Genomic DNA, 23,850 nt, shown 5'->3' with positions numbered 1-23,850 from the left:
TGGTGTTTCTGCTCAGACTCACATTTAAAAAGAGTTGCCTTTTTTCTGGGCAAACTTCGTCACAAACTTTAATCATGCAGTTTTTGATGAAATCCCCCTCCGTAAATGGCCGGGCTGATTTAGCGATCTCTTCTGCCAAAATAAAACTGGCCTTGACAGCAGCCTGGCCTTGTGATTTGGCTTTTTGAACAGAGCCTGTCGAGATTTGAGGCCTCGTTTTAATTCCTCTGCCTTTTGTAGCCTTTGTTCCATGTCCATATTCTTGTTTTTGTCCGCGTGTTTCGTTTCATAATGTCGTCTCAGATTATACTCTTTCAGTACCGCCACACTTTCTCCACACAGAAGACACACAGGTTTTCCAGCTACCTCCGTGAACAAATACTCCGACTCCCACCTTGTTTGAAACCCCCGGTTCTCAGTGTCCACCTTCCGTTTTGCCATTTTTGATGGGTATCTGAAAGTTAATTTTACTGTGATGCTGACAACTGCTGTGCCAATAAATATTGAAATGAAGCAGCCTACTGCTCGGTGCGTCACCGTTGCATTGTGGGAAATGTAGTATTGGTGCGTGTAAAAGATCTGCGGGCTGCCGGCTTGCTGCGGTCTGCGGGCCGGTTCTAATAATAAATCAAGATCATCCCAGGGGCCGTAAAAAACCTTCTCGCGGGCCGGATGTGGCCCGCGGGCCTTGACTCTGACATATGTGCACTACAGGAACAAGATCATCCACATGTATTGATCACATTTTTACTAATACTGAATAACTTTGTTCTACCCATTGGATGCAGTGATCACAATATAGTGGCCATATCCAGGATAGCCAAAGTTCCAAAAGCTGGGCCTCGGAAATCATAAAAAGTGGCCTTTACTGGTTCTAATAGCAGACCTATCAGCTTGCTACCAGCTCTTAGCAAACTGTTGGAAAAAAATGGTGTTTGACCAAATACGTTTTTTTTTCTGTAAAAAAATTAACAACATACTTGCGGCATGCTTATAGAGAAGGGAATTCAACATATACTGCACTGTCACAAATGACTGATGATTGGTTGAAAGAAATTGATAATAAGAAAATTGTGGGAGCTGTACTGTTAGATTTCAGTGCAGCCTTTGATATTATTGACCATAACCTGTTATTGAGAAAATGTACAGTTGAAGTCGGAAGTTTACATAGACCTTAGCCAACTACATTTAAACTCAGTTTTTCACAATTACTGACATTTAATCCTAGTAAAAATACCCTGGCTTAGGTCAGTTAGGATCACCACTTTATTTTAAGAATGTGAAATGTCAGAATAATAGTAGAGAGTATGATTTATTTCAGCTTTTATTTCTTTCATCACATTCCCAGTGGGTGAGAAGTTTACATACACTCAATTAGTATTTGGTAGCATTGCCGTTAAATTTGCTTAACTTGGGTCAAACGTTTTGGGTAGTCTTCCACAAGCTTCCCACAATAAGTTGGGTGAATTTTGGCCCATTCCTCCTGACAAAGCTGGTGTAACTGAGCCAGGATTATAGGCCTTGCTCACACACACCTTTTCAGTTCTGCCCACACATTTTCTATAGGATTGAGGTCAGGGCTTTGTGGAGCCACTCCAATACCTTGACTTTGTTGTCCTTAAGCCATTTTGCCACAACGTTGGAAGTATGCTTGGGGTCATTGTCCATTTGGAAGACCCATTTGCGACCAAGCTTTAACTTCCCGACTGATGTCTTGAGATGTTGCTTAAATATATCCACATAATTTTCCTACCTTATGATGGCATCTATTTTGTGAAGTGCACCAGTTCCACCTACAGCAAAGCACCCCCACAACATGATGCTGCCACCCCCGTGCTTCACGGTTGGGATGATGTTCTTCGGCTTGCAAGCCTGCCCCTTTTTCCTCCAAATATAACGATAGTCATTATGGCCAAACAGTTCTATTTTTATGTCATCAGACCAGAGGACATTTCTCTAAAAAGTATGATCTTTGTCCCCATGTGCTGTTGCAAACCGTAGTCTGGCTTTTTTAAAGTGGTTTTGGAGCAGTGGCTTCTTCCTTGCTGAGCGGCCTTTTAGGTTATGTCGCTATAGGACTCGTTTTACTGTGCATATAGATACTTTTGTGCCTGTTTCCTTTGCTTTGCTGTTGTTCTGGGATTAGTTCTGGTATTGATTTGCATTTTTCGCACCAAAGTACGTTCATCTATAGGAGACAGAAGGCGTCTCCTTTCTGAGCGATATGACGGCTGCGTGGGCCCATGGTGTTTGTACTTGCGTACTATTGTTTGTACAGATGAACGTGGTGCCTTCAGGCATTTGGAAATTGCTCCCAAGGATGAACTCAAATGGTTGTCTTTAATGGAAGCTTCTCTAATGTCAAACATGTCAAGTGTGGTGTTACTGCAGGGCAGCTCTCTAGGCCCTCTACTCTTTTCTATTTTTACAAATGACCTGCAACTGGCATTAAACAAAGCATGTGTGTCAAAGTGTACGCTGATGATTCAACAATATATGCATCAGCAACCACAGCTGACGAAGTCACTGAAACCCTTGACAAAGGGTTGCAGTCTGTTTTGGAATGGGTGGCCAGAAATAAACTGGCCCTGAGCATCTCTAAAACTAATAGCATTGCATTTGGTAAAAATCATTCCCTAAGCTCTAGACTTCAGCTGAATTTGGCAATGAATGGTGTGGCTGTTGAACGACTTGATTAGTTTAGTGTTAGCTACCTACATAGCTGTCTTTGCTGTCTTCGTATCATCGTATCATCGTATCCAAGATAATTGTGTTGTTTAGGTTTAGAGTGTGTAGTCTTAGAGTGATTATCTTAATTTACCGAGGTTAGCTAGCCAGCTATTTGTCGTCCTTAACGTAGGTGACTCTGCTAGCTAGCCAACAGCTAGCCAACGCTAGCCAACGTCTTCTGTATAGAACTCAACTACCCGGTCGCATTCACAGGTTGTATCACATTTTCACTTCATTTCATTACAGTACAACGGTTTGATTTGTTTGATCGTAGCTAGCTACTTAGCTAGCTACATAGCCGTCTTTGTATCAAAGATAATTGTGTAGTCTAGAGCGATTTTCTAGGTTCGCTAGCCATCTATTGTCGTTCTTTTAACGCAACGTAACGTAAACAACACTGCTAGCTAGCCTGCTAGCCCCGAATAGCAACACTGCAGAAACTATTACACTCAACGGAATGACTTGATTAGTGTAGTGTCAACAACGCACCCACTGCCAGCTGGCCTACTTCAGCAGTACTGTATCATTTTAATCATTTTAGTCAATAAGATTCTTGCTACGTAGCTTAACTTTCTGAACATTCGAGACGTGTAGTCCACTTGTCATTCCAATCTCCTTTGCATTAGCGTAGCCTCTTCTGTAGCCTGTCAACTATGTGTCTGTTTATCCCTGTTCTCTCCTCTCTGCACAGACCATACAAACGCTCCTCACCGCGTGGCCGCGGCCACCCTACTCTGGTGGTCCCAGCGCGCACGACCCACGTGGAGTTCCAGGTCTCCGGTAGCCTCTGGAACTGCCAATCTGCGGTCAACAAGGCAGAGTTCATCTCAGCCTATGCCTCCCTCCAGTCCCTCGACTTCTTGGCACTGACGGAAACATGGATCACCACAGACAACACTGCTACTCCTACTGCTCTCTCTTCGTCCGCCCACGTGTTCTCGCACACCCCGAGAGCATCTGGTCAGCGGGGTGGTGGCACCGGGATCCTCATCTCTCCCAAGTGGTCATTCTCTCTTTCTCCCCTTACCCATCTGTCTATCGCCTCCTTTGAATTCCATGCTGTCACAGTTACTAGCCCTTTCAAGCTTAACATCCTTATCATTTATCGCCCTCCAGGTTCCCTCGGAGAGTTCATCAATGAGCTTGATGCCTTGATAAGCTCCTTTCCTGAGGACGGCTCACCTCTCACAGTTCTGGGCGACTTTAACCTCCCCACGTCTACCTTTGACTCTTTCCTCTCTGCCTCCTTCTTTCCACTCCTCTCCTCTTTTGACCTCACCCTCTCACCTTCCCCCCTACTCACAAGGCAGGCAATACGCTCGACCTCATCTTTACTAGATGCTGTTCTTCCACTAACCTCACTGCAACTCCCCTCCAAGTCTCCGACCACTGCCTTGTATCCTTTTCCCTCTCGCTCTCATCCAACACCTCCCACACTGCCCCTACTCGGATGGTATCGCGCCGTCCCAACCTTCGCTCTCTCTCCCCCGCTACTCTCTCCTCTTCCATCCTATCATCTCTTCCCTCCGCTCAAACCTTCTCCCACCTATCTCCTGATTCTGCCTCCTCAACCCTCCTCTCCTCCCTCTCTGCATCCCTTGACTCTCTATGTCCCCTATCCTCCAGGCCGGCTCGGTCCTCCCCTCCCGCTCCGTGGCTCGATGACTCATTGCGAGCTCACAGAACAGGGCTCCGGGCAGCCGAGCGGAAATGGAGGAAAACTCGCCTCCCTGCGGACCTGGCATCCTTTCACTCCCTCCTCTCTACATTTTCCTCCTCTGTCTCTGCTGCTAAAGCCACTTTCTACCACGCTAAATTCCAAGCATCTGCCTCTAACCCTAGGAAGCTCTTTGCCACCTTCTCCTCCCTCCTGAATCCTCCGCCCCCTCCCCCCTCCTCCCTTTCTGCAGATGACTTCGTCAACCATTTTGAAAAGAAGGTCGACGACATCCGATCCTCGTTTGCTAAGTCAAACGACACCGCTGGTTCTGCTCACACTGCCCTACCCTGTGCTCTGACCTCTTTCTCCCTCTCTCTCCAGATGAAATCTCGCGTCTTGTGACGGCCGGCCGCCCAACAACCTGCCCGCTTGACCCTATCCCCTCCTCTCTTCTCCAGACCATTTCCGGAGACCTTCTCCCTTACCTCACCTCGCTCATCAACTCATCCCTGACCGTTGGCTACGTCCCTTCCGTCTTCAAGAGAGCGAGAGTTGCACCCCTTCTGAAAAAACCTACACTCGATCCCTCCGATGTCAACAATTACAGACCAGTATCCCTTCTTTCTTTTCTCTCCAAAACTCTTGAACGTGCCGTCCTTGGCCAGCTCTCCCGCTATCTCTCTCTGAATGACCTTCTTGATCCAAATCAGTCAGGTTTCAAGACTAGTCATTCAACTGAGACTGCTCTCCTCTGTATCACGGAGGCGCTCCGCACTGCTAAAGCTAACTCTCTCTCTCTGCTCTCATCCTTCTAGATCTATCGGCTGCCTTCGATACTGTGAACCATCAGATCCTCCTCTCCACCCTCTCCGAGTTGGGCATCTCCGGCGCGGCCCACGCTTGGATTGCGTCCTACCTGACAGGTCGCTCCTACCAGGTGGCGTGGCGAGAATCTGTCTCCTCACCACGCGCTCTCACCACTGGTGTCCCCCAGGGCTCTGTTCTTGGCCCTCTCCTATTCTCGCTATACACCAAGTCACTTGGCTCTGTCATAACCTCACATGGTCTCTCTTATCATTGCTATGCAGACGACACACAATTAATCTTCTCCTTTCCCCCTTCTGATGACCAGGTGGCGAATCGCATCTCTGCATGTCTGGCAGACATATCAGTGTGGATGACGGATCACCACCTCAAGCTGAACCTCGGCAAGACGGAGCTGCTCTTCCTCCCGGGGAAGGACTGCCCGTTCCATGATCTCGCCATCACGGTCGACAACTCCATTGTGTCCTCCTCCCAGAGCGCCAAGAACCTTGGCGTGATCCTGGACAACACCCTGTCGTTCTCAACTAACATCAAGGCGGTGGCCCGTTCCTGTAGGTTCATGCTCTACAACATCCGCAGAGTACGACCCTGCCTCACACAGGAAGCGGCGCAGGTCCTAATCCAGGCACTTGTCATCTCCCGTCTGGATTACTGCAACTCGCTGTTGGCTGGGCTCCCTGCCTGTGCCATTAAACCCCTTCAACTCATCCAGAACGCCGCAGCCCGTCTGGTGTTCAACCTTCCCAAGTTCTCTCACGTCACCCCGCTCCTCCGTTCTCTCCACTGGCTTCCAGTTGAAGCTCGCATCCGCTACAAGACCATGGTGCTTGCCTACGGAGCTGTGAGGGGAACGGCACCTCAGTACCTCCAGGCTCTGATCAGGCCCTACACCCAAACAAGGGCACTGCGTTCATCCACCTCTGGCCTGCTCGCCTCCCTACCACTGAGGAAGTACAGCTCCCGCTCAGCCCAGTCAAAACTGTTCGCTGCCCTGGCCCCCCAATGGTGGAACAAACTCCCTCACGACGCCAGGACAGCGGAGTCAATCACCACCTTCCGGAGACACCTGAAACCCCACCTCTTTAAGGAATACCTAGGATAGGTTAAGTAATCCCTCTCACCCCACCCCCCTAAGTTTTAGATGCACTATTGTTAAGTGACTGTCCCACTGGATGTCATAAGGTGAATGCACCAATTTGTAAGTCGCTCTGGATAAGAGCGTCTGCTAAATGACTTAAATGTAATGTAAATGTAAGTTGAGGGGACTAAATTATTTGCCGTTACCTTAGATTGTAAACTGTCATGGTCAAAACATTTAGATTCAATGGTTGTGAAGATGGGGAGAGGACTGTCCGTAATAAAGAGATGCTCTTCTTTTTTGACACCACACTCCACAATGCAAGTCCTGCAGGCTCTAGTTTTATCTCATCTTGATTATTGTCCAGTCCTATCTTCAAGTGTTGCAAAGAAATACCTAGTTAGTCTGCATCTGGCCCAGAATAGTGACACGTCTTGCTTTTCATTGTAATCAAAGGGCTAATAGTAATACTATGCATGCCAGTCTCTCTTGGCTGAGAGTTGAGGAGAGACTGACTGCCTCACTTCTTGTTTTTATAAGAAACATTAACGTATTGGAAATTCCAAATGGTTTGCATAGTCAACTTACACACAGCCCTGACACACACATTTACCCCACCAGACATGCCACCAGGGGTCTTTTCACAGTTCCCAGGTCCAGAACAAATTCAAGGAAACATACAGTATTTTACAGAGCCATGAGTGCATGGGACTCCCTTCCATCTCATAATGCGCAAGTGAACAGCAAACAAATAAAGGTACAACACCTCTCCCCCATGTGACCTACTTGTTGTGTACCTGCACTGACATGTACAGGCACACAACAGGCACACAACATGTACGTGTAACTGATAGATACAAACACCACATGTTCATGTTTTTAAATGTATGTCAATTGTAGTCTTTTTTTGTCTGTAATGTGTTTTTCGTTACGTCGGACCCCAGTAAGACTAGCTGTCGCCATTGGCGTCAGCTAATGGGGATCCTTAGCAATCAAATAAAAAATCTGTGTATATCATGTCTTGTTAAAAAGTTTCCATTAGCAGAAGCTACTTAACTCAAGCGGTCTAATTTAATAACTATACTTTATTGGTGAACAGCTTCAACGTTACAGTCAATTCTCTGCTGGCTTTACTGTAAAAATGCTTTCCATTTTCATGCTGTATATCACACTGCAATGGTGTTATTGTATCTCGCGCGGCATTGATATTCATATGCAATGTTTTGAAAGTCGTTGTGTTTATTAAAGTCTATATTGAATTCAATTCATTTACAGATTGAAACACAGTAGTTCTAGGGATCTAGGGATATTTTCAGTGATTAGTAGCTGGTGGGGCCCTCTGTTTATTGGTGCACATTTTCTGTCAGAATCATCAATCAAGCGGTGTCATTCCGCCCAGAGGCTAACCACAATGGCACCAAACCAAGAACGTCAGAGAGTAGAAAGACAGCTTTAAAAAGTGCAGTCATGAAACACCAAAGCCTGCTATTGTAAATCACAATAGCTCAGCTTTAGCCCCAAAAGAACTTGAGACATTACAAAGCATTTAACGGGATGATAAATTAACACATAAATAACTTTGACATGTTGAGTACAAACAATGCACACACAAGGGATACATGTTGGGAAATTCAAGGGATACTGAAGAATTATTGCATTCAATGGCTCTTGAGGAGATCCCAGTGTCTGTTTTAGAATGACAAAAAAAATACTTCACTAAACACACAAAAAAGATCCTCTTCAAACATCCAAATGATGTACCCGTCCAGGTTATTCTGTACTTCAGACTAGAAGGAGTAAAAATCGGATGAAATTAATGACTTGAATAAGACACACATTGACATTTATCCCCCCAAGTAGGTTGACCATAACCTGTTATTGAGAAAATGTACAAAGCCTGTGCACAGTAGCATTCGTGCATTCGTGTTCTCAGTACAAAGCCCGTGCACAGTAGCATTCGTGCACAGTACAAAGCCCGTGCACAGTAGCATTCGATTGAAAGTTGTTACAGTACAAAGCCCGTGCACAGTAGCATTCGTGCACAGTACAAAGCCCGTGCACAGTAGCATTCGATTGAAAGTTGTTACAACAGGAAGAGCATAACTTACATTTGATTCACCTTCAGGCAGAACAAATGTACACATTTTTAAGAAAACACGTGGGGGAGTGTCAATGGCTTGCTACAAGATATTGACAGATCTAGCATTCCTTTACTTTCACCAAACTGAAATCTGCTTGTTTATTGATAGACCCTAAGGTCACAGGCAGATCTGACAGAGGGATGGAATTCATTTGAATATGATTTTCTTGCAGAAAGTATGAAGTAACATTGTACACAAAATGGAAGGAAATTAGATTTCTTTCCCCAAAGGTGCATCACTCCAGAATATACAGTAGCCCTTTCTCATGTTATTAAAAGAAATAAGACACATTACAGGCCTGTGTTGTTTGCCCTATATATATTAAACTGGGTTCCAGTGAGCGTAGATGAAGATCAGGAAGTGACTTTCATAAAGGGTCAAGCCTGCTACAGTACAGTAGATAAGTGCCTACCTACCTATACTTTAGAGCTCTTGCTCGTGTAATAAAGCTGAGCCCAAGTGCCTCATAGAAATCCAGTATATTGTTTCTGTGTCCGTATTGGTGCCTTTTTCAAAGTTGTCATCCAGTTCCATTTGGTATTCTATCCATACTTCTCCCACCTGCACCATTTTCAATTTTCCCTCTGAGGTCCCATTTAGTGTCCCACAAGGTCTCCAGCATGGCACTTTCTCCCCATGGGGTCACCTCTCTCATGGACTGGCCCTCAGGGACACAAATGTTAATATGACACTTTCACAGCTGTCACACGGTCAGGCGGATGGTCTGTGTGTTTTGTTCTTTTCACCCTGGCTGACCAAGTACATGCTCTGCCTCATTGATTTGCTGAATTCTGGACAATGACAGATTTGACAGGGGTTGACTGCTTTAATTAACGTGATTAATCTTATCCAGCATCGTTTAACCTTGTGCTTATCTCGTTTGCACTTCTAACCCTTTGTTAGCTATTGTTGTTACAGATTATGCAATCTATTGCAGTGCTGAAATACAGTATTAGTGAAAGATGTGATGCTGTTCAAATTCACCTCAAGTTTGGTGTTATAATATAAACCGCATTCTATCAAAACTTCCACAGGGTAATTGCTATGAAAAGTCTGTTAGTCTGCCCATTGCATTCTCAGCAGGTGAATGTTGGATATAGGACCAGTCAATAAAACCAATACAATCTAATGTTCCTTATCATAGGTGCAGTTGCAAACAAACAAACACTTGGACAAACACTTGGACAAATCTTCTAGCAATTACCTGTCTGGTGCACTATGACCTCTAGGATGTTGTATTCGATGTATGCTCTTATTAGGATGTACTGTATATTCGACTTTTCCTTTTAACGTGGAGGTCTTTGTTGAAATCGCTGATAACTTTCCTTGGGTTAGACAGACATAGCTGCAAGAATTTCTAAAGGCTGTTTCCGTAGACCTATGTTTACCTGACAGATGGATTGACAGCAGAGTGATTGGAAATATCCACCATTCACAGGCGTGAGCTCCTGAGTGCCAGGAAAGTGCTTTTGTAGTCTGCTGTAATGGGCCAAGTTGGAATTGAAGGTTGAGAGAAATGGCCCCACTCTGGTCACACTCTGTGAGGAACTGACATACCGCAAATAATGGAGAAGAGGTGAGGGCCTTGCATCATAGACAGAGGAAAGACAGCACAACAGAATTATATTACATTTCAATTCAATCTTGCTAATATAGCATTCTATGTACAAGATATACTGAACAAAGATATAAACTAAATCATGAGCTAAAATGAAAGATCCCAGAAATGCTCCATATACACACCAAAGCTTATTTCTCTCAAATCCTGTGCACATATTTGTTTACATCCCTGTTAGTATTTCTCCTTTGCCAAGATAATCCATCCACCTGATAGGTGTGGCATATCAAGAAGCTGATTAAACAGCATGATCATTACACCGGTGCACCTTGTGCTGGGGACAATAAAAGGCCTCTCTAAAATGTGCAGTTTTGTCACACAATGCCACAGATGTCTCAGGTTTTGAGGGAGCGTGCAATTGGCATGCTTACTGCAGGAATGTCCACCAGAGCTGTTGCCAGAGAATTTATTGTTCATTTATTTACCATAAGCTGCCTCCAACATCGTTTTAGAGAACTTGGCAATACGTCCAACCGGCCTCACAACCGCAGACCATGTGTAACCACAACAGCCCAGGACCTCCACATCCGGTTTCTTCACCTGCTGGATCGTCTGTGACCAGCCACCCAAACAGCTGATGAAACTGAATAGTATTTATGTCTGTAATAAAGCCCTTTTGTGGGGAAAAACTCATGCTGATTGGCTGGGCCTAGCTCCTCAGTGGGTGGGTCTGGCTCCCAAGTGGGTGGGTCTATGCCCTCACAGGCCCAACCTGCCCAGTCATGTGAAATCCATAGATTAGAGCCTAATTTATTTATTTCAATTGACTGATTTCCTTATATGCACTGTAACTCACTAAAATCGTTATTGTGGCATTTATATTTTTGTTCTGTATTGTTAAAGAGACAATTTGATACAGGTTATATAACTCATACAGGAAAGCACTGTCAATTAACTGGACATCTATAGTTTATCTAGTGTACCCTTGCCTAATGTCTACCAGTCTTTGTCAAGGACCTCTGTGCTAACTTCAATGATAGGAAAAGAAAAGCAGAAATGACCTTTCCTTAGGAATGATGGCAAGTATGGTAAAATGTATCTTTGGTGCATAAGAATTCCAAAATCAGCATTCAATATGAAAATAAAATACCACAGCCATATAATAATAATATAATATAATAATATATGCCATTTAGCAGACGCTTTTATCCAAAGCGACTTACAGTCATGCGTGCATACATTCTACGTATGGGTGGTCCCGGGGATCGAACCCACTACCCTGGCATTACAAGTGCCATGCTCTACCAACTGAGCTACAGAAGGACCACACATATATACCATTATATAAATGAGCAATTTATTCATTAGAGAAAGAAAAATACAACAAAGAAACATACAACAATTCTTTATTTTTTACTATTTTCTACATTGTAGAATAATAGCTAAGACATCAAAACTATGAAATAAAACATATGGAGTCATGTAGTAACCAAAAAAGCATTAAACAAATGAAAATATATTTTATATATATTTGAGATTCTTCAAATAGTCGCCCGTTGCCTTGATGACATCTTTGCACACACTTGGCATTCTCTCAACCAGCTGCATGAGGTAGTCACCTGGAATGCATTTCAATTAACAGGTGTGCCTTGTTAAAAGTACATTTGTGGAATTTCTTTCATTCTTAATGCATTTGAGCCAATCAGTTGTGTTGTGACAAGGTAGGGGTGGTATACAGAAGAAGGCCCTATTTGGTAAAATACCAAGTTTATATTATGGCAAGAACAGCTCAAATAAGCAAAGAGAAACGACAGTCCATGTCTTAAAGTAATGATGAAGGTCAGTCAATCCGGAAAACTTCAAGAACTTTAAAAGTTTCTTCAAGTGAAGTTGCAAAAATCATCAACCTCTATGATGGAACTAGCTCTCATGAGGACCGCCACAGGAAAGGTTCTCTGCTGCAGAGAAAGAAAACACCAGTAAATGACACCAATAAGAAGAAGAGACTTGCTTGGGCCAAGAAACACGAGTAATGGACATTAACCGGTGGAAATCTGTCCTTTGGTCTGATGGGTCTAAATTTGAGATGTTTGGTTCCAACCGCTGTGTCTGTGTGAGATGCAGAGTAGGTGAACAGATTATCGCTGCATGTGTGGTTCTCACCGTGAAGCAAGGTGGAGGTGGTGTGATGGTGTTTTGCTGGTGACACTGTGTGAATTATTTAGAATTCAAGGCACACTTAACCAGCATGGCTACCACAGCATTCTGCAGCAATATGCCGTCCCATCTGTTTGCACTTAGTGGGACTATAATTTGTTTTTCAACAGGACAATAACCCAAAACACACCTCCAGGCTGTGTAATGGCTATTTGACCAAGGAGAGTGATGTGCTGCATCAGATGACCTGGCCTCTACAATCACCCGACCTCCATCCAAATGAGATGATTTGGGATGAGTTGAACTGCAGAGTGGAGGAAAAGCAGCCAACAATTGCTCAGCATATGTGGGAACTCCTTCAAGACTGTTGGAAGAGAATTCCAGGTGAAACTGGTTGAGAGAATGCCAAGCGTGTGCAAAGCTGTCAAAGGCAGAGTGGCTACTTTGAAGAGTCTCACATTTAAAATATTTTGGTTACTACATGATTCCATGTGTTATTTCATAGTTTTGATGTATTCACTATTATTCTACAATGTAGAAAATATTAGAAATAAAGAAAAACCCTTGAATAAGTAGCTGTGTCCAAACTTTTGACTGGTACTGTACAATCTATTTTATTCAGCTGCCAACACAAAGGAAGTATCTAGCTACAAATGCACACTCTGAAATCGCCAAGCAACGACAGATTAATGGGCTAATAGTTAGACTTTAGTCTGTTTTAATGATCTACTTTAACTTCAATTAAGATAACTTATACTGCGCTAAGTGAAAGCAATTGAGAATATGTTTAAAATCCACTGTGGCTGCAGAAGTCTTCAATAAATGAACGATTAACAATGGCCATCATCATAACTCCTGGCACCATATTATCCTTGTTGAAAGAATAATACACAGGAAAGGAATTAGTCAGAAAATGACTGACATGGACACTGGTGAATGATAATACAGAGAATAAAAGACGGTAGCCAATTGGGTTTAAGAAGAACGGCGGGATTTCCTGTACGTGACTCTTGCAGGCCCCACCCTTTGCGTTTTCCGCACCGTCAATCAAAATAGAAAAAAATTGACTAGAATCACCGTTTTCAGCTTGCCTTCGATTAATGTAATCATGTTTGGCGTGTGATAATACCGGGATTCTGCGAATTTAAATAATTCACGCAATGACTGGTATGTAATATTCAATCTAACATCGGTATGTCTGTGCACCCTTTAGCTAAGCTAATGTTAGCTAACTAACTGGCTAATCTTTTTCAACAGTTTAGCCAACAGTAAACGTTAGCCTGCATGCTAGCAACAACAATTATTACAAAGCTATGTATGATTCGTAGCTAAATGGCTTCAGTTTGATCATCAACTCCACACCGCAAATGTAACGAAGGTCAGTCCAGCTTGAAGTGTATAACGTTAGCGGAATAACTACAAACCAATGGGCTGCCCTTTTCCGTGTGGAGATTGAACTTATCTTGTTTTGCTCCGATTCCTTCTTTCCGTGCCATGTAGCCCCAGAGCAGCCAGTGAAACAAGAGGAAATGGCTGCCTTGGACAGCTGTCAACGCGAGTTTCTGCAGCAAGACGGTGGAACAGGAGATCAGGTACTATTTAGAAATTGCCCCTTGTAGTTCTCGGTCAGGGTTTCAGTAAGTGCTTTGTGAAGTTCACACGTTTTAAAATTTGTAGTAAAAGTCGAACTTCCTGTGTGGCTCCGGGACTAACGGCCACCCACTTTCTTCGTTTTAAACCCGCCCATTGTGGGTAGGACACTCAGCCATCACCGCTCGCTCTGCTGGCAGCTACCTGCAGCAAGATCGGGTCGCCATCGTCAGAGAGGGATAACGGTGCTGTAGTGGTAAGTCACCACCTCTGGCTCTGCTAGAATGTATGTAATCGACCCAAAAAGGAATCTATATTTTTTTGTAATAGAACGCGAGTGGTGTCGGCAGAGCTGTAGTTCAGTGCTGTAGTGCTGTTGTGAATGAGATATTCCCAAAAGGTACTCATGCAGTGTGCTCATATTTTGATCACACACTAGAAATTAGGTTCCTCATGCACCTTCTCTAGACAAACATGGAATCTGGTCAAGAAACGCCTCTAAATCAGTCTTCACATTTGTTGCTAAATCGTGTGAACAAGCAGCCCCAAAACTCATAGCGTTTGTGGTTTTTATGCATTCAGTGTATAAATGATATATTTGACATTTTCTTGAATAATAACACTTAATGCCATGTCTTTTCCAACTGGCTAGATTTCTGAATACAATAACTATTTGGCTTGCAGTCAACATTTCACTGCTATGTCTAACATTAACATTACATAATCACAACATTGCAATCTGCATCTTGACGATGCATCTTCCAGGCTAATTCATTGTTTTATTCGCCAAAACAATATTTTTTTTCATCCACAGACTACAAACCTAACATCCATCCAGTTAACAGGGAACCCAGATAGATGGGAGGTTTTGACCCCCACAACAACAGTGAACGAGGAACCTGGCGCGGTCCATATCCAGACTCAGCGGATTATGACATCAAACGGACAGTATGTTCTTCCTCTCCAGAACCTTCAGAGCCAACCGATCTTTGTGACATCAGGAAGCGACGCCTCCGCCAACGCAGTGCCTAACATTCAGTACATTCAGACAGCTGATGGACAGCAACTAAGCTTCTCCACCTCCTGTGTGGAGGGGGCCACTCTGAGCCAAGATGCCACAGGGCAGATCCAGATCTTGCCTGACGGAACTCAAACTATAAGTGTGACAGGGGCTGGAGACATCCTTACTAACAACCAAAACCTCATATCACAGACTGGTCATGTCCAGCAGATCCAGGGTGTTTCTATCGGCAGCTCCACCTTTAACAACCAGGGTCAGGTTGTCACTAATGTGCCTATGGGGTTGCCAGGGAACATCACCTTTGTCCCCATTAACAGTGTGGACTTGGACTCTCTGGGCCTCTCTGGTGCTCAGACTATAGCAACAGGGGTCACTTCTGATGGCCAGCTAATCATGACCAGTCAGCCTGTAGACAGTTCTGAGAGTTTGGAGAAGACAGCTGACCAGCTCTCGCAAACTCTATCTGTAAATGACTCGAATGCTAACTCAGAAATGTATCTACCAACATCCTCGGCCCAGCTGCCTGAGAGCATAGATGAGCCGGGTGTTCTGACCCAAGCCACAGAGCAGACAGATCCCTCTGGTTCCCAGGAGGGCTACGTTCATCAGAACCATGTTCAGAACATCCAGGTCTCCTCAGGCCAGTCCATCATCCAGCTGCAGCAAGTGCCGGTCCAGACCAGTGATGGTCAGGTGGTGCAGGCAGGAGGGGGGCAGAATGTGCAGCTCTTCAACCCAGGGACCTTCATCATCCAGGCCCAGACCGTCACTCCCTCAGGCCAGATCCAGTGGCAGACCTTTCAGGTGCAGGGGGTCCAAAACCTGCAGAACATCCAGCTGCCCACCAACCCAGCCCAGCAGATCAGCCTGGCCCCATTGCAGGCCCTGTCTCTGGGCCAGGGAGGAGCGCAACAGATCCCCAACCTGCAGACTGTGACTGTTAACTCTTTGGCCCAGACAGGCATTCATTTCCAACAGGCAGAGGACACCGACAGCCCTGGAGGTACAGTCTCCTCCTCCATCATCAATAAGACATGCCCACCATGATAGTGTAGAACACTGTTGGTTATATGTAGGAAACCATGGGGTTCTGGGAAAAAAAGCTAATCCGCAGGAAGCACTATTTACAGTATCGAGTCACCTGACAGGAGTCTCCTGAGTCAACAGGCATTATTTATGCTGTTGAAGATTATTGTCATGTTGTTTTTTTGTAGGAAAATAATTTTCTAACTTGTAAACGTACACACATTTACCAATAGAACACTAAACTTAGCAGGTCTTTAAACAATTGTCTGACCATGTAATTAAGATTATTTCATAGATCTGTGACATATGCAAGCATATTATAAATTATTTGAAGATTTAAAGGGAGTGTAAATTATCAAGTGTTTTTTTATTTTCAAGCTATCCATCCACACATTGTCAAGTTTCAATAGGGGTTTCGAATTTGTTCATAGCCAAACTGTCACACTCTTTTTATTTTTTTAAAGCATTTAGCGAAGAAGCACTTTTCGCTGTAGCTTTTGCAGGCCATTTAGCATGCAACTGTTAATGGTTGTGGTCATATTGATGTGTGGATTGATTGGTCTCCCTCCAGATATCCAGATAAAGGAGGAGCCGGACTCAGAGAACTGGCAGCTGGGCAGTGACTCCACTCTGAACACCAGTGACCTGTCCCACCTGCGGGTCAGGCTAGTGGACGAGGAGGACCAGCTCGACGAGGGGGGCAAGAGGCTACGAAGGGTGGCCTGCACCTGCCCCAACTGCAAAGAGGCTGGAGGGAGGTGAGTGAGTTCATACTGTACTCTGTTTTAATCGGCTACGATTAGTGGCTTATGGTGGTCAGAAATCACTGGAATCTTTCCTTTACTAATGATGTTTCAATTATAAGGGTATGAATGGGAAAGATAAATATGTTTTCCCCCTCAATCTAACACAGTCCTACTGTAACAAAATTCCTTTTTCAAAATCATCTTCCATTAGCCCCCTGAAAGTCTTGACTGTTGACCCGGTCACCAGCATTGGCACGCAAGGGCCAAATAAACCCCAGAGCAAGTTCAGGTCTATTTGGCTATAAGTACAGTATATGAATGTGTTTTGATATATTAGTGTGTTTCTATGTGTTCTCTCAGAGGATCCAACATGGGCAAGAAGAAGCAGCACATCTGTCACATTCCGGGCTGTGGGAAGGTGTACGGGAAGACATCCCACCTGCGAGCGCACCTGCGCTGGCACTCAGGGGAGCGGCCCTTCGTCTGCAGCTGGATGTACTGTGGGAAGAGGTTCACGCGTAGCGACGAACTGCAGAGACACCGGAGAACACACACAGGTGCACTCTCACTCACGTCAACATTTGCATTACATTTTTCGTTTGAACCTGAAATATATAATTTAGTACATTAGCATTAGTCCTATAATACAGATTACATAATGAGTTCATAGTAGTGATTTAGAAGTGATAGACAGTGAACAAAAATATAAATGCAAACATGCAACAATTTTGAAGATTTTACTGAGTTACACTTCATATAAGAAAATCCATCAATTGAAATAAATAAATTAGGCCCTAATCTATAGATTTCACATGACTGGGAATACAGATATGCATCTGTTGGTCACAGATACCTTAAAAAAAATTGTGTACACTTCCTTGCAACATGGGGCCGTGCATTATCATGCTGAAACATGAGGTGATGGTGGAGGATGAATGGAACGACAATGGGCCTCAGGATCTCATCGCTGTATCTCTGTGCATTCAAATTGCCATCGATTTATTTTTTTATTTTTAATGCAATTGTGTTCGTTGTCCATAGCTTATAGCTGCCCATACCATAACCCCACCTCCACCTTGGGGCACTATGTTAACATTGATGTCAGCAAACCGCACGCCCACAACGCCATACATGCTGTCTTCCCGGTACAGTTGATACTGGGATTCATCCGTGAAGAGCACACTTCTCTAGTGTGCCAGTGGCCATCGAAGGTGAGCGTTTGCTCACTGAAGTCGGTTACGACGCCGAACTGCAGTCAGGTCAAGACCCTGGTGAGGACAACGGGCACGCAGATGAGCTTCCCTTAGACTGTTTCTGACAGTTTGTGCAGAAATTCTTCGATTGCAAACTCAGTTTCAACAGCTGTCCGAGTGGCTGGTCTCAGATGATCCCGCAGGTGAAGAAGCCAGATGTGGAGGTCCTGGGCTGGTGTGGTTACACGTGATATGTGGTTGTGAGGCCGGTTGGACGTATTGCCAAATTCTCTAAAACAGCGTTGAAGGTGGCTTAAGGTAGAGAAATTAACATTAAATTCTCTGGCAACAGCTCTGGTGGACATTCCTGCAGTAAGCATGCCAATTGCACGCTCCCCCAACTTGAGACAGCTGTGGCATTGTGTTGTGTGACACAACTGCACATTATAATTGCCTTTTATTGTCCCCAGCACAAGGTGCACCAGTGTAATGATCATGCTGTTTAATCAGCTTCTTAATATGCCATACCAGCCAGGTGGATGGATTATCTTGGCAAAGGGGAAAGGCTCGTTAACAGGGATGTTAACAAATTTGAGCACCAAATTTGAGCGAAATAATATTTTTGGTCGTATGGAAAAATGTTGGGATCTTTATTTCAGATCATAAAACATTGGACCAAAACTAAACATATGATACAATACAATACCATACCATACAATACAGTATGATACAATACAATACGATACCATACAATTATATTTTTGTTCAGTGTGGTCTGTCCGACTATTTAACCTTGTCTGATCTCTCTGTGACAGGGGAGAAGAAGTTTGTTTGCCCGGAGTGTTCCAAGCGCTTTATGCGGAGCGACCACCTGGCCAAGCACATTAAAACGCACTTGAACAAGAAAGGAGTCATGAACTCTGTGAGCAGCGCGGTGGTGGCCTCCATGGAGTCTGCGGGTTCGTCAGACAGCATCATCACGGCTGGCAGCACCACCCTCATCCTCACCAACATCCAGCAAGGCTCCAGTAACGCCCAGGACATTCTGGCCAACGCTGAGATCCCCCTGCAGCTAGTCACCGTAGCAGCCGGAGAAGTCTTAGCGGTGGCCGAGTCACAGTGACACTCATTAACGCTTCATGAACTTCTTCATCGCTAATGTTCCCTGCTTGTTTTTATTTTTTATATATACATACATGAATATATATTATATTTTTAAGAATAATGATAGCATTAAATGTGGTTCCAATAAATACCCACTAAAATGCCTTATTTTGTATCATATTGTGGAGTTGAAAAGGTGGAATGGTGTGTGGTTTTTAAGATGCTGTTAATTACTTCAAGGTTTGAGTTAAATGTGTATAAAAAATATTGGTACAGAAATGAAGTGATTGGATATTAGGTCTGTCAGATTCCTTTAAGCAAAACATTTAGTTAACATTGAGTGTGACTCCTGTTATTTTCCTGAAGTTAGTTCTTTCTTACGTCCAGACGTGTCATCATGTAAATGTTGTAATGTAATTGAACTTTTTTTTGTCGTATGCAGTTTTTCATTTTTTTCTGTACTTCTAGATTAGTTATTTGTGCTTGCCTAAAACTCAGCTAGCGTCACCCCCCCCAGTTGCATCCTGAATAATATTGCAGGTGGCAAATAGAAAACAATCGCCTATTTAAAATGCTGTATAATTCCTATTCAACAATCATGTAATATGCATTTCTTGCAAATCAAGTGTTTTGAGTGTTGTAGCTCCTTTATATTAGGCTTTGCATAGTAGACTGGTTTTGTGGTATCTCAAGGTCCAACATCTTTAAAAGGTTTTTTAAAAATGTGTATAGTGTAATATTCATGTTTCTTTTGAAAAAATGATTTCTAAATGATTCTCAATTTAAACAAAATAGATGAGTCATTTACATGAGAGAAAAAAAAGCCATGCTTAGGGGTTAAATTGCCAAATTTGACTAATCTCAGGGTGACTTGGTCATGCAGTGCTGTCAGTTTGCACGGTAGAACAATCCTCCGCTGTGGTCGCTAGGGCTGCTATGGGGTGTTGTGTAGAGATGTGTTAATCCATGGACCAAAAGCCAAGGTGAATTATGCTGTCGCCATGTTACCTATGCTCTTTGAACTGTATGTGTCAGTCTTTAAATGACAACACCCCCCCCCTTACTTTTATGTAATAGTTAGGTAAAAAGATGCATTCTGTGTCCGTGCCTCAATCAATCAGTCCTCTTAAAACAGAAATGAAATGGTGTCACTGTATCGCGGTAGGTCGGTACTCTTTTAATAGCACTGTTCTCTTCACCTGCAGTTTGTTAATGATCTTTTTGTATGAAACTCTTCGTACATGGAACTATGTTGGTTATGCTCTTTCAGCACTGTCAGTTTTAGGATACATGTTTCTGTCTCTGTCTTATTTCTTTTAATTGGAATGGGTTTTGAGTCCCTTTTCTGTGGTAATATATCTACGTATCTAGGTTTTTATTCAGATTATGAAATGTAAGATTGAAGAAAGTGAATTGTGTGCATTGTGTCTGCTGCCGGGATTGTTTGTTGTGACGTTCCGGAATATATTTTCAACTCATAAGGCCCCCGGTGGCTTTAAGCCCACCGTCATGTCATTGAAATGTACTATACCTTGTGTGGTCATGAACAAAACACTGTTATACCTCCCAGATTCACATTTAGAAGTGATCATGAAATTTTTACAATCTCAGAAAGTTTCGATCTGGATGTTTGTCATGTTATAAATCCTTGGTTCATTATGAACATTTTGTAACATTTGGTATTCATTTCACACATTTTATTCTGTTTTGTTTTCAAAAAGCGCAAAACAATTGTACAAGGTCCACTTTTTGTGCACAGCATATTATTTCATACTAAAATGACTAAACATTACCTGCTAGTAAGTTGTCGTGTTATTATTCTACTATTATATTATTATAATATCTTATACTATGAACGGCAATTTGATTGGTCAAAAATGCATTCCAGTCGTGGTATTACCACTGCATCCAAGTGGCATAATCATATTGAAACCAGAAATTCAGTATTTGTGAAATAATGTTATTGGAGTAGTGCCACAAGAGTCGTCAGTTCTCATAGATTATTCTGCACATTGTCATTGGACTTCTTAATGTGTTGGCACCTCTCTCTCTGTTTGGCTGTCCAGACCAGTAGATGTCACTGCAGCCAAAGGAGCAGGAGGGGAGACAAACTGACCTTCTGACCCTCCTAGACCCCCTTGCGGTGTCACTCATCTAGCCACTGAAGCCAACTGGAGGTCAAAAATAGTTCATTTAATGTTCATGAATATGCCTTTCTGGGTATATGAATTTCTGTTTCAGGATGAACATGATCTGTAGATGACTTCAACTCTTTAGAATAGTGTGATTCCTCACAAAGCCCAGACACGAGTCCTGAGTAAGGCCAAAATGTAATAAATATGCCAACTTGTATTACTTATTTCTCCGGCTTTTAGATGCAAATGTAAAAATATGTCCAAAGTCCTTTCTTCAAAGGACTTTTCTATGGATTACATTTTGTGAAAATCCCCCAAATCATAGTATTTTCTTGTCTGGGTTTTGTGAGGAATCACTCTATAATAGGCTAGATGTATATGGTATATTCTTTTGCCTACACATTTATGAAAGTTTAAGAATATATGATCAAAATGCAAGTAATCCTTGCAAGCACTCCTTGTCGCAAAGAAGCGTTTGAAAGGTCCGTACAAATAAGACATGTTAACAATGCTTTATTGAATGCTAAAGATATTTCCTGCAAGAATGCAGGCTATTGCCCGAACATCTGTGTTGTTCTCAATTTAGATGAGTGGTTTTAAGAGGCTCACTTTAATTTAACTCTGTAAGCAGAGTATGCATTGTTACAATCAGTCACTCTATAACTCATGCCTCGACATGATTATTTTAGATTGCTCCACAAATTTAAGGTTGTTTTGTAGTGTTTTTAATTTGTAACTTCCCGTTTGTGTGAAAAAAGTTCTCCAGCATAGTGTTACATAATGCCTTTCCTCTGCATGTGCGTTGTGCTGGCCACAGTTATTGCAGGGCTCCATAGGAACATCATTAAACGATTGATGTATGAATGCCTATATCCGTCAAATCAGAGTGAAAAGCACATATGGGTTTTGAATCTGAGTCAATTTGCTGCAGACGGGAGTCAGAAAATGTGGTCTATAAATGTTAAAAGGACACGTCCATTTTATGGTACCTTTCATTTGCATAATTGAATTAATTCAATTCATTGTAATGCAATACCAAGTGCACCACAAACACAGAATGACAGTTTTAGCTAATGAAATGTGTTAACGGTATTATCATTTATTTGTATGTTAATTAGTCCAATTAATTTCCCCTGCTCAGTAATCCGAATATTGTAATAATCTTTTGCTCCCCTCCAGGAATGAAATCTGCAATACACCGAGGTGTGGGGAGAGGGCAATCTCACAGATAAGGCACACAGTATCTTGATGATTTACCTGCGATATCCTTAATTATTGGTTTCCTTCGTTGTATAATGCAACTTGTATTTTATAACAAGCTAGCTATTGCAAAATCTTAAGAAAGAGGGGATGCTCATTCATTCACAAAATACTGGCTGGGATTCAGTGACAGAATATGTGAGACCTGATGGTAAAATGTTGAGCGATACAGTTTGGGAAGTAGTTGCCCAATATTGCTCATTTGAATTGGGGCAATCTATGTGGGATTTGATCAAATCAGTGGTGGTGATCATTTATAATTTCTTACTGACTCTTCTGTTCTGCACTTATTTGGCCTGTGTTGGTGGTGTGCAGCTTTCACCCAAAAGTAGTAGGCCTTCACTTGCCAGCACCTCAACAACACAGATAAGTGGAAGTGCTTCAGTGCCACCGAGGAGAAAACATGTCTGCTGGACTTCCCAGATAAAAGCTGCCAGCACCAAACGATCCTCCTCGGCAGCTCAGTCACAAGGGTGAAGGAGGAATAGAGATCCCTGCGTAGCTGAGCATGACATCGGACTATATGCTGTCAGTCATTTTCTACTGAAGCATTTATATTATATATCTTGTGAAATTTCACTTGGTATTGCAGATGATGTTCATTCGCTTCACCTGAACCACTCATTTTATCATAGGAGTGGGAGGGTCTTGATTTACAAAAATGAATCATCTTTAGCTTTAGATCAGATTGAAATTCAAAGACATTGAGATACCGTTTTCCTAACACAGTCTTGACCTTCCACCAAGGGTCAAGAGCTATTCAAGGCTATATTAGCTGTATTCGGTAGCTGTTTCACCTAAAACACAGGACCCATCAGGACGGTGTGTGCTCTATCCACTGATTGTCCCTGAGAGTTTTCAGTTCAGCCCCGCACTGTAGAGAGATGATGCTGCCATTGAAGTACCTCTGTTGTGAGCATAGTTGAAACCATTGTACTTAAAGAGATGGGCACTTACTATCCTGTTGACATTGAAGAATATTTGGTGCAGGTTGGGCAATCTGCTGTTTTGATTGACTGTAGAAGACTGTCACTCAAATGAAAGGTCCTATGTATAATACTGGTCTGTAAATATGTTATGAAACAAATGACACTGCTGAAGTGAAATCGTCTAGGAATCTGTTGACAAGGGAAATCTTAAGTAAAATATGCATACTTAAAGAGTAAAAGGAACGATTTTCAAGTGGTTGCAATTTGGGATTGAAAGGTATAATCCCAACTCTTCATCCTTTAAATTGTTTGTTGTTCGTAGTGCAAAATAGCTTTGCTGCGATAGATACCTCTATTTGAATTGCAATGTAGTTGTACATGGTGCTCAACGTCAGTCATTCCAATGCATGTCAAAAATGCATACATAATAAAATACTACAGTATAACAAATAACTATAAAGAAGGCCACATGCTATAATAATGTAATGACATTTCCCACTGTATTTGTGAATGAAGTTTTAAATACCATAAGGATTATGGATCTCTGCCACGGGGAGGTAAAGAGAACAGTTGGCTGAAATGACTTGTTTCATTATTCCGTCCCGAAGATGCAGCACCCTTCAAAAAGAGGAGTGTTTCATCTCTTTCCCCCTTTTGGACTAACTATGTCCCACAGTGTTGTTGAAAGACTTGCCTG

General features: G+C 42.9%; 1 protein-coding gene across 5 annotated transcripts; it reads left to right on the top strand.

The window, feature by feature from the left end:
* Positions 1-13,141: 13,141 nt before the first annotated feature.
* Positions 13,142-20,628, top strand: LOC124043228 (transcription factor Sp3-like). Of its 5 annotated transcripts, none has more exons than XM_046361601.1 (8): positions 13,142-13,316; positions 13,407-13,527; positions 13,650-13,741; positions 13,915-13,995; positions 14,554-15,763; positions 16,358-16,544; positions 16,893-17,089; positions 18,541-20,628. In XM_046361601.1, the coding sequence occupies exons 3-8, from the start codon at positions 13,679-13,681 to the stop codon at positions 18,846-18,848; spliced, it is 2,046 nt and encodes a 681-aa protein (XP_046217557.1). In that variant the 5' UTR covers positions 13,142-13,316; positions 13,407-13,527; positions 13,650-13,678; the 3' UTR covers positions 18,849-20,628. The 5 variants fall into 5 exon arrangements, with proteins under 5 accessions (XP_046217557.1, XP_046217532.1, XP_046217542.1 ...); XM_046361586.1 differs by having other exon boundaries at positions 13,143-13,316; positions 13,906-13,995; XM_046361576.1 differs by lacking the exon at positions 13,407-13,527.
* The last annotated feature ends 3,222 nt before the right edge of the window (positions 20,629-23,850 follow it).

The sequence above is a fragment of the Oncorhynchus gorbuscha genome, linkage group LG01 (genome assembly GCF_021184085.1).
Source record: "Oncorhynchus gorbuscha isolate QuinsamMale2020 ecotype Even-year linkage group LG01, OgorEven_v1.0, whole genome shotgun sequence".
Taxonomy (NCBI): Eukaryota; Metazoa; Chordata; class Actinopteri; order Salmoniformes; family Salmonidae; genus Oncorhynchus; species Oncorhynchus gorbuscha.
This window is presented reverse-complemented; position numbering and strand designations above follow the sequence as displayed.

What these genes read in the sequence shown, in the direction of transcription:
- LOC124043228 (XM_046361566.1), top strand. An exon ending in ACGGTGGAACAGGAGATCAG is followed by an intron (nt 13,742 to 13,905) that starts GTACTATTTAGA and finishes CATTGTGGGTAG; the next exon opens with GACACTCAGCCATCACCGCT. An exon ending in GGACACCGACAGCCCTGGAG is followed by an intron (nt 15,764 to 16,357) that starts GTACAGTCTCCT and finishes GTCTCCCTCCAG; the next exon opens with ATATCCAGATAAAGGAGGAG.